The sequence below is a fragment of the Lobosporangium transversale genome (genome assembly GCF_002105155.1).
Source record: "Lobosporangium transversale strain NRRL 3116 chromosome Unknown BCR41scaffold_1, whole genome shotgun sequence".
In the NCBI taxonomy this organism is placed as follows: domain Eukaryota; kingdom Fungi; phylum Mortierellomycota; class Mortierellomycetes; order Mortierellales; family Mortierellaceae; genus Lobosporangium; species Lobosporangium transversale.
The window spans coordinates 1,842,291-1,853,339 of record NW_019028979.1 but is presented as its reverse complement, the minus strand read 5'-3'; the positions used below and the strand labels follow the sequence as shown (position 1 = coordinate 1,853,339).

Sequence of the window (11,049 nt, the reverse complement as noted above, 5' to 3'; positions counted from 1 at the left end):
GGTTCACTTTCTTGTTATCCTTGATCTTTACTTACTGGTTATCCTTTGATGCTTCACTTCCTTGTACTTTCATTGACTTCTTGGTAGTTACCTTGTTTACTTGAGACTGTCCACCCTACCGCCCTATACAGTCCCTTACCCTTGAAGAAAAAAATATATAAAAAAAACATCTTCCCGGTATTCGCTTTTTCTTCCTGTACTTTCATTGGCTTTCACTTTCTTGCCATGTTTCCGTTTGCTTTTCTTTCTACTTTCTTGCTATGCTTTCGTTTGTATTCCTTTAACACTTGTTATTTTTGACTCATTTCCTTTACTGGTTCCCTTGTTTTATCTATGATGCTTACTTTCTTGCTATCCTTTGGTTAGTTCATATCCTTGCTATCCTTTGCTAGCTTCATTTCCTTTTATTCTTTGCTGGTTGACTTTTCTTGCTATCCTTTGATGTTCGCTTTTTTGCTATCCTTGATGGTCTACTTTCTGCTGTCCTTTGATACCTTCCTTATTATTCTTTGCTTCATTTCTTGCTGTGCTTTGATGGTTCATTTCCTTGTTATCTCTATGACTCATTCCTTGTTGTCCTTTGGTGCTTCACTTGTTATTCTTTGCTAGTTCATTTCCTGTTATCCTTTATGGTTATTTTTGTTATCCTTTGGTGCTTCACTTCTTGTTAGCCTTTGATGGTTCACTTCTTGTTTACGCTTCCATATTTTATCCTTCAATGCCTCACTTGGTTGCTACGCTTTCATTTCTTTCTTCCATGCTTGACTTTCCTGTTATGCTTTCATCTCTTTTTCGGTACTTCACTTTTGTTATCCTTTTCTATGTTTTCCTGGGCACATCTCTTTCGTGTTATGTTCTATTACGCTTTCCTTCATTGCTTCGCTTTCTTGTTATTTTTTCATTTGCTTTTTTCTCGACGCTTCACCTTTTTACTATGCTATCCTTTGTTTTTCTTCGCTGCTTCACTTCCTTGTTATCTTTCTTTTTTGCTGCTTCACTTCCTCATTTGTTTTCCTTGGCTCTTCACTTTTTAAATATACTTTCATGTACTTCTCTTCGACGCTTCACTTTCGAGTTATCCTTCCTTTGTTTCCCTTCGATGCTTCGCTTTCTTACGTTGTTTTCATTTGTTTTCACCCTTTTCTTATTATGGCTTTCTTTTCTTATTATAACTTCCTTTGTTTCTCTTTGTGTGTGTGCTTGTATGTGTGTGTTTTGTTTTCCTTGCTATACTTTCGTTTGTTTCCCTTCTGTGCTTCTCTTTCTTATTATGCTTTCATTGTGTGCTTCCATTTCTTTTTTTTTTTTTTTTTTTTTTTTTTTTTTTCTTCAGTGCTCCCTCCTTGCCATATCTTACATTTGTTTCCCTTCTGCTTTTCTTTCTTATCATATTTTCATTTATAGGTGCCGACATTTCTTACATATCTTTTTGTTTGTTCTTTCCCTCGCTTTACTTCTTTGCTATGCTTCCGTTTGTTCTTTCTCGACTTTCCCTTCCCCTTTCTCTCTCTCTTTCTCTTTTTTTTTTCTTACTTGCTTTCACTTACTCTTCCTATGTGCTTCTCTTCCTTAGTTTATTTTCATTCGTTCTTTCTCGGTGTTCCTTTCTCTTTCTTATTTCTCTTTCCTTTGTTGGTTACTTGCCGCTTCCCTTCCTTACCTTACTTCTCTTGCCTCGTTTCCTCACTGCTTACCGCTCTTGGGGGTTATTTTGCCTTTGGTATAGTACGGAGACAAAAAGTATGTAGTTTAGTATAAAGTAGTGACGGCAAGAGAAGACAACGGTCGTAGTTAACCGAGAGTTGGGGATGACATAAAGAGGCACAGGGAGAGACGGAAGAAGTGTGTGCGTGTGTGAATGTATTTGACAAAGGACTGCCGTCGAGACTTACTTTTCGAGAGGTGGGAGGTGGAGAGGTGGAGAGGTGGAGAGATAAAGAGGTGGAGAGGGGAAGAGGTGGAGAAGTGAAGAGGTGGAGAAGTGAAGAGAAAGGAAGAGGGAAAAAAAAGAAAAAAAAGAAAGAGCGAGCTTAAAATGAGAGAAAAGCGTCATTCTCCCAATCTCACTCGTCGCCACCATTTCTCCTTATCTTTGTTGAAAGCGGACATAATTATCCGAATATAGGCGAAATGAAAGTGATTGGACGCCATTTTGAAACAGCATGAAATTCAAAGAAAGGGTGGATGGAAAACTGTCGGCTTGGACAGCCCGGAAGCGATCCTGTTGCCTTTCATTGCGACATTTTTCGCATTTGTTGACGTAATAAGCGAAAGTGATACGACATTGAGAAGAACGAAGCAAAAAGCATCGAAGGTATTAAACTTAATGACTATGAGTAGACACTACTCACACCACGGCTTTTGACCCCAGACTTACACATCGTATGCTTTTTTTGCGATCGCATTTTCTTAAGGAACAAAAAAAAATTGATAGAGAAAGATGCATTAATTTTTCATGCATCTTTGGGTGTAGCCACACGTTTCATTACATCTCGCTCTTCTCTCTCTTTTATCGCTTCTAAAAGTATAATAGACAAGGATCCAGGCTTGTCATAGACTCTAGTGCCTTCTAGTTTCTGATTGAAAGTAATACAGTGTGTTCAGGTCTGCTACAGTATCTGATAGATGCTTTTCATGGAGCCCATCACCTTTCTGGCCCATGTCCCAAAGGTAAGCCTGCCTTATTTTTTTGTTATGACCATCTTGTTGAGCGAGCAACAATAAGCAACACGTAAAAAGTATGTAACGTGTGTGTCGAGGAAAATATTATATCCAAGCTCTACAGGGCCTTCAGGGCCTTCAATACTTTTGATTCAACACCTTCATTACTATTGTATTTAATTCTTCGCATTAAATTTATTTATCCCTCTTTCAATGCTTTCCCTACCTTCACGTACATTATTCCTTTTGCTTCATGTGACAATGTAATGACATCAACCCTCCCTGTGGACGGAAGATGCTTTTGCTTTTAAAGCAACTGACTATTGCCATATTCGGATAATTATGTCCGCTTTCAATAAAGATAAGGAGAAATGGTGGCGACGAGTGAGATTACCCAAGAAATCATGCATGGATATTCAGCGAATAAACAAGAATGCAAGAATAGCAAAATGGTGTTGTTGGACAATGTAAACACTTTAAGGTTTGGTGGTAAATGAGGTGCAAACATTTTGATGATGACTGACATAAGGATTGGAGCTGTGTGTCACCAAGGAGTACCCACCATCCCGCTAGTGCAGGTTGCCGGTTCACACAGCAAGATAGTGCTTACTTTGAGTATTGCTCCATGGATGCTCCTTATTTATACTTGTGCAGGAGACAATAGAAGTGCTTCCATGGTGAAGAGTCCAAGGAAGTGCTTCTCAATATATATATATATATTAAAGCCTCTCTTCCAAAGCCAGTTGTTCATAACATAACAATAGGCACCAGAACCCCTCATTTTCGGAGCAGTACATTAATAAGTTCACCCTCCTATCATCTAAGCAATGCCGCCTCTACTAAATTTTCAATTTTCGGAGACTGCATTTTAAAGCTTTTTTTTTTTTTTTGTGTGAATACTTTTTATTAAGAGATTGCTTGCTATCTAGCTATCTAGCTTACCTGGTTACTATCCTAAGCTACAAGAAGCCAGACTCTTAGCCACCTTGGAAAGCGCTTTTCTTTGTCACCATCGAAAAGACTCTCCAAGATGTTGTCCGGAGCACACCACGTGGAGGTGGTCTGGCAATCGTGCTCCGTTGGTCAGGCCCCATGGCCTTGCAAACGCCCGCACACACACACATTTATTTACCCATTCCCATCCCCATTCCCATTCTCTTCCCATTCTGGACCGAAGGGGCTCCGCCATCGCAAGGCTCGTTAAAGAACCAGTTCAGGCTCATGCCCGTTCGGACCTACCTTAGATATGCATTGGTTATTGCACCTTGGATGTGCATTGTTGCTATGTTAAAAAGTGCTTTGTGTTGTGTAGTAAGGGGTTTTTTTTTTTTTTTTTTTTTTTTTTTTTTTTTTGGCTTTCTTATGTTTTAATTGGCTTTTTTTTTCTTTTTTCTTGGTTTTTTTTTTCTTTGGTTTTTTTTGGTTTATTTTTTTTTCTTTTTTTTTCTTTGGTTTATTTTTTTTTCTTTTTTCTTTTTTTCTTGGATTTTTTTTTTTTTTTTTTTTTTTTTTTTGTTTTCTTTTTTTCTTTGGTTTTTTTTTTTTTTTTTTTTTTTTTTTGAGGTATTTGATTCCGGAGGCGCTTGTTTTTGCCTGGATGGACTGTTCGACCTTTCTTTGGTTTAGTCCTTTTGCTGGTGGCGCCGAGCTTTCGTTACCAGTGCCTTCCAGACCACACGATGAGAAGTGGCCTGGTCGCTATGATTTGGTGTTGTTCGTGAAGCCTTGGCCATCATACCCGAGATGGGATGGGCTGGCTATTTGGCCGCGGAGAAGGCCGTCGTTCGACTGCGGGTAGACTATGAGGCCGTTTAGAGCGTGGCTGTTTAGAGCGTGGCTGTTTAGAGCGTGGCTGTTTAGAGCGTGGCCAGTTGAGTACGGCTTTTCGTTGGAGTGCAGCCGTTCGAGTATGGGCGCCTGAGTGTGGCAGCCTGGCTGTGCGTTATGAAGCCCCAGTTGCTTTAGGCAGCTTCATGTCGTTGCAGTCTAATCGTGGAATGAAAAGAGAGACACAAGCAGAAAAAGAATAATCAGAACAAGGACAGTGAAGCACAGAGTGACAGTGTTGAAACTTCAGTAAGAGTGATTGGTTTAGAGAGTGTTGCTTACCTTTTGTCTTGGTTGAGGAGGCCGATGGTCGAGGAGACCGAGGAGAAAGAGAAGAGAAAAGAAGAAAAAAGAAGAGTCAAAATGGGTCCTTTTTATATTGGTTTCTTATTATTATTATTAACGTCCGCGCAAGAGGAGAAGGGCCGAGGAGTGATTGGTTTTCAAAAGCGCGCTATACTAAGTACCTTGCTTGCTGTACGCTCAAGAGCGACCAATAAAATATCAACAAAAAAAATTAAAAAATAAAAATTAATATACGTGTCTTTGATGTCATCTGTCATATTTCATATGATAAAGAAGAGACTCTCACGATTGAAAGTGGGAATAATGCTCTGTCCTCAAGACTCATAAGGAAAACCTGTCTATAAACAACCAGAGCATGAACTGTATTGCTCTCGAGCTTGTTTACTCTTATTGATAAAGGAGATCATCTTCTTTATCCTCTTCTTCTATTTCCTTTCTTCACTCCTAACAAGAGATGGGATAGACTGTCGTTGGGCCTGTACTTTGGCAGCTTGCCGTTTTTCCAGAGTGTGGTGGAAAATAACACATGACATTCGTCAGAATACCTCTCCGCCTTTTTTTTTTTTTATTTTTTATTTTATTTTTTATTTTCATGCAATACAATGTAGAATATATTAAGATTTGAAGGTGAAACAAAGTATCAACGTTTATATATCGACCAGTAAAAGGCACACGATCGTATCGAGGAAATGACGTGTCGTATCTCTTTGGCTCTTTGAAAAGGAAAATAAGGAAAAGAAAAAAAGGAAAATGTCTGTTTGAACAAAAACTGCCGCAGCACAGTTCCCACGACAATGCATCCTATTCTTTGTTAAGGATGAAGAGAAAGAATGGGAGAAGAGAGTCAAATAGCAAACTCTACTGACAGTGCCTGATGAACCCCATTGCTAAAGAAAAAAAGGTACTCGAGCTTAATGCTGGCGAAAAATGGGGGTATGCGAGTGTTGATAAGCTTGTGCTCTGAATCCTGTCCTTTTACTTTAGTCGCGTCACACCCTTTCTCTCTTTGTTGCACACCATACAAAGAGAGCATTGTGGCTCGTGCTCTTGTTGTTGTATGTATATATGACCCTGCATATCTTTGAAGATGGTTATCCCTCCACCCGAAGAGTTTTCTCTTTCTCCACCTTGCGAGCATATGAAAATTGACGGATGATATCACAAGCGCGCAGATTACCCATTTTCAATTCCCGCTACGCCGCTTTATTTTATTTTATTTTATTTTATTTTATTTTATTTTATTTTATTTTATTTTATTTTATTTTATTTTATTTTATTTTATTTTATTTTATTTTATTTTATTTTATTTTTTTTATTTTATTTTTTTTTATTTTATTTTATTTTATTTTATTTTTTTTTATTTTATTTTTTTTTGCTTAACTCAGTGGCCGCTCTCTGTACACAGCTCAGCCGAGAGATGACCCACACAGGACGCATCCGAGTCTAAGGCTGCGATTTCAAAGATAATGAGAAGGAAAATGTCTTTATCCTCTTCCTACCACTGTACTTACGCTCACCCATATCACTCACAGCAAACAACAGGTACTTGGTTATGATGGGAAACTATCAAGCGCAAACATTTTATTTTCCTCAATCTTTGTGGATTGAACATAGCTCTAAGGAGTTGGCAGAAAAGAGCTATCCCTTCTCAAACAAGCTTGAAGACTCATTTGCGCGCGGAGCTTTGGATCCATTGATGACTTATTTCTTCCCAGCGGATGACTAGGCTTTTGCGCTTGATTGGGCTAACCGATCCTCGCTGGAGTACGGCGTACGGCAAGGGGATCCGCTGAAACCAGATGTGACGATTCGAAAGTACATTTTTGAGGCGGCTTATGCTGAGACCAAGTCGTCTAAGGACAAGCGAAGCCTACATTTATTTGTCGAAGACCAATGGAGCCTAATGAGGTTTGCCAAGGACACGATTGACGAGAACCTACGTAATGAACGGGTTGTGATGGAGATCCCTTGTCTGCAAGTGTTTGGTAAGTCTATGTGACTTATGTGGCAATAACGCGCCACACACCTTGACGAGATAAATTTTCGATATGAGGTTCTAGAACAAATCAATGCCATCTTATAGATAGATATGTAGTTACCCGCTACAGGCTCCTCTACCAGGGAATGAATAAATACCTCCATGGGTGTGGGCCCACATCTAATTCTTACTTACTTTTTCTACTGCTCACGATCTATCTACAAAATATATTTCAGTCTCGTTATCGCCGTCAGAGGTCATGATTTGAGTGGTCGTGGACATGTTCAGCCCGTTGGCATTGCCAAAGACCCCAGGAAGGCATAACAGCTCTGATTCTTTCTCGAAATAATCCATCATATTCAGCCTTACTTTGAAGCTTTTGACCGTTATGGCGATTCCTTTGACTACTCTGTATATGTGGGGCGTTAGGCAAGTTAGTAAACAGATGACTAAAGGGATAAGAGGCACTGCGTGAACAAAGTGCTTTGCGAACGAGCATTGTCTACGGTACCATATCCGTATAAATATTAAATATAACCCTGCTAATCCGACTTGCACCTACCTTTCGAGCTAATAGGGTGGTGCAGGTGGGACATACGCACCTATGACAATGTGAATAGGCCATCCTTCGTAGACCATTCAATAGAAAAAAGAGGTGAGTGGAAAGACAGAAAGTGCTGTATGTGGAAACTTATGCTTGAATGAGTAAAAGGAGGGGAAAAGTCTGGTGGAATGGAGACTTTGACTGAAACTGATCAAAGTGATTGAAGCTGATTAAAAAAAAAAAAAAAAAAAAAAAAAAAAAAAACTCCGTATACATATATTTATCATCGTCCCCGTAGTAAACTCAGGTTACAGTATGGGAGATTTAGAATACGAACCGAAGCTCCATCAGCCTGCCTCGGACAGCATCGAGGAGAAAGGTTGGTATATTTCATTGCTCTGGCAGCTAGCACTCCTACTATTGATTCCCCTGCTGTTGTTGTTTGTAATAGCTTAGAGAGACAAAGATAGTTTGATTATAACTATTAAAACAAACCCTTCAGGCTTAAGACTATATATATTATAACAAGCCTTTTCAGGCTTAAGACTATATATATTATAACAAGCCTTTTCAGGCTTAAGACTAAATACTGTCACATTGTTACTCTTTGAACTCTCTTGTTGTTTTGAATCCGGACATAAAAAGTGAAGATGTCGATGGTGTTTGCAGGATTGCCACTGCCGCTATTGCTGTTGCTGTTTTTGTTTCTGTTTTAAGCTTAGAGCTAGAATCCTTAGTTGCATAATGTTTCATACGCTTACTTTCTCTTTTGGATGTTTCCTGCTCACGAAGTCTGGGCTTTGCGCTGACCAAAGCTGTGGAGTCCTTTACTGCATCAGTCTAGATAACGCTGTCAGGTTGTGAAGCAATGAGTTTAACTGATGTCGATGATATCACTGTTGGTAAAAAGGCTGTTTGATGTTGTATCGTGAGAAGAATGTATATGAGCAGAAGTTATGCCATTTCAATCCGATTTTGCAGTTGCCTCATTATCTTTTGCCTGGGGCACAAAGTATGGTTCAGATTCCCATATTGATTCCCATATTGTTTCCAATCTAGTTACTGGACCACGTATAAACTTTCTGTGAATTCGGTTAGAATTGTGGCTGTTATAATTGACTGACTGCATCCACGACGAGGACGACGCCGCATCATCAGCTGTATTGGTATTTGACAGTGGTGTGTTGGAATTGCGATTGTTATAATTGATTGATCGCATCCACAACGAGGACGATGACCAATCATTAGCTGTATGGGCATTTGACAACAGTGCGTTGGGGCTGCAGTTGCTATACTTGAATGACCGCGTCCACGACGAGCACGACGACGCGCCATTAGCTGTGTTGGCATTTAACGACGGTGGGACCATTGGGGTATAGCTTTCCATAATATTTCTAGTACGGAAGGCACTTGATCCAGAAGTAAAGACTGTCAAGGCTTTAGTGGCATCATCCTTGGCGTCACTGTTATTGCCACCAATACTGTTGCTGATTAGGTTCGGTTGGGTCTTTTTGACAGTAGCATGACGAGGGGAAGGTCCTGAGGTAGCAACGGAGTGTGATACCATAATAATTGACGATGAGGTAGTCGCTATTGCTGCTATAGTTAAATCTATGATCGCACTTGCCGTGCTATACTGCTTGTCTTCTATTTCTCTTTGTCTTTGTTTCTTTTTATATCGTCGTTTCTTTGAGAGCTGAGTGTTATGCTGAGTAAGAGGATCAGTTTGCTATTTGACTCTCTTCTCCCATTCTTTCTCTTCATCCTTAACAAAGAATAGGATGCATTGTCGTGGGAACTGTGCTGCGGCAGTTTTTGTTCAAACAGACATTTTTCCTTTTTTTCTTTTCCTTATTTTCCTTTTCAAAGAGCCAAAGAGATACGACACGTCATTTCCTCGATACGATCGTGTGCCTTTTACTGGTCGATATATAAACGTTGATACTTTGTTTCACCTTCAAATCTTAATATATTCTACATTGTATTGCATGAAAATAAAAAATAAAATAAAAAATAAAAAAAAAAAAAGGCGGAGAGGTATTCTGACGAATGTCATGTGTTATTTTCCACCACACTCTGGAAAAACGGCAAGCTGCCAAAGTACAGGCCCAACGACAGTCTATCCCATCTCTTGTTAGGAGTGAAGAAAGGAAATAGAAGAAGAGGATAAAGAAGATGATCTCCTTTATCAATAAGAGTAAACAAGCTCGAGAGCAATACAGTTCATGCTCTGGTTGTTTATAGACAGGTTTTCCTTATGAGTCTTGAGGACAGAGCATTATTCCCACTTTCAATCGTGAGAGTCTCTTCTTTATCATATGAAATATGACAGATGACATCAAAGACACGTATATTAATTTTTATTTTTTAATTTTTTTTGTTGATATTTTATTGGTCGCTCTTGAGCGTACAGCAAGCAAGGTACTTAGTATAGCGCGCTTTTGAAAACCAATCACTCCTCGGCCCTTCTCCTCTTGCGCGGACGTTAATAATAATAATAAGAAACCAATATAAAAAGGACCCATTTTGACTCTTCTTTTTTCTTCTTTTCTCTTCTCTTTCTCCTCGGTCTCCTCGACCATCGGCCTCCTCAACCAAGACAAAAGGTAAGCAACACTCTCTAAACAATCACTCTTACTGAAGTTCTCAACACTGTCACTCTGTGCTTCACTGTCCTTGTTCTGATTATTCTTTTTCTGCTTGTGTCTCTCTTTTCATTCCACGATTAGACTGCAACGACATGAAGCTGCCTAAAGCAACTGGGGCTTCATAACGCACAGCCAGGCTGCCACACTCAGGCGCCCATACTCGAACGGCTGCACTCCAACGAAAAGCCGTACTCAACTGGCCACGCTCTAAACAGCCACGCTCTAAACAGCCACGCTCTAAACAGCCACGCTCTAAACGGCCTCATAGTCTACCGCAGTCGAACGACGGCCTTCTCCGCGGCCAAATAGCCAGCCCATCCCATCTCGGGTATGATGGCCAAGGCTTCACGAACAACACCAAATCATAGCGACCAGGCCACTTCTCATCGTGTGGTCTGGAAGGCACTGGTAACGAAAGCTCGGCGCCACCAGCAAAAGGACTAAACCAAAGAAAGGTCGAACAGTCCATCCAGGCAAAAACAAGCGCCTCCGGAATCAAATACCTCAAAAAAAAAAAAAAAAAAAAAAAAAAACCAAAGAAAAAAAGAAAACAAAAAAAAAAAAAAAAAAAAAAAAAAATCCAAGAAAAAAAGAAAAAAGAAAAAAAAATAAACCAAAGAAAAAAAAGAAAAAAAAATAAACCAAAAAAAACCAAAGAAAAAAAAAAACCAAGAAAAAAGAAAAAAAAAGCCAATTAAAACATAAGAAAGCCAAAAAAAAAAAAAAAAAAAAAAAAAAAAAAACCCCTTACTAACACAACACAAAGCACTTTTTAACATAGCAACAATGCACATCCAAGGTGCAATAACCAATGCATATCTAAGGTAGGTCCGAACGGGCATGAGCCTGAACTGGTTCTTTAACGAGCCTTGCGATGGCGGAGCCCCTTCGGTCCAGAATGGGAAAGAGAATGGGAATGGGGATGGGAATGGGTAAATAAATGTGTGTGTGTGCGGGCGTTTGCAAGGCCATGGGGCCTGACCAACGGAGCACGATATGCCAGACCACCTCCACGTGGTGTGCTCCGGACAACATCTTGGAGAGTCTTTTCGATGGTGACAAAGAAAAGCGCTTTCCAAGGTGGC

The 11,049-nt window shown here is 39.8% G+C and overlaps 2 protein-coding genes across 2 annotated transcripts; one reads left to right on the top strand and one right to left on the bottom strand.

Moving 5' to 3' along the window:
- Positions 1-661: 661 nt before the first annotated feature.
- BCR41DRAFT_12361 (hypothetical protein) lies at positions 662-1,640 on the top strand. The gene has a single exon (XM_022019463.1). It carries the CDS (start codon positions 719-721, stop codon positions 1,571-1,573), a length of 855 nt encoding a protein of 284 aa, XP_021886810.1. The 5' UTR covers positions 662-718; the 3' UTR covers positions 1,574-1,640.
- A 6,640-nt stretch (positions 1,641-8,280) lies between these two features.
- Positions 8,281-8,883, bottom strand: BCR41DRAFT_366782 (hypothetical protein; the record flags this gene model as incomplete). The annotated part of the gene is made up of 1 exon (XM_022026251.1): positions 8,281-8,883. The coding sequence occupies one exon, from the start codon at positions 8,881-8,883 to the stop codon at positions 8,281-8,283; it is 603 nt and encodes a 200-aa protein (XP_021886809.1).
- Positions 8,884-11,049: the final 2,166 nt, after the last annotated feature.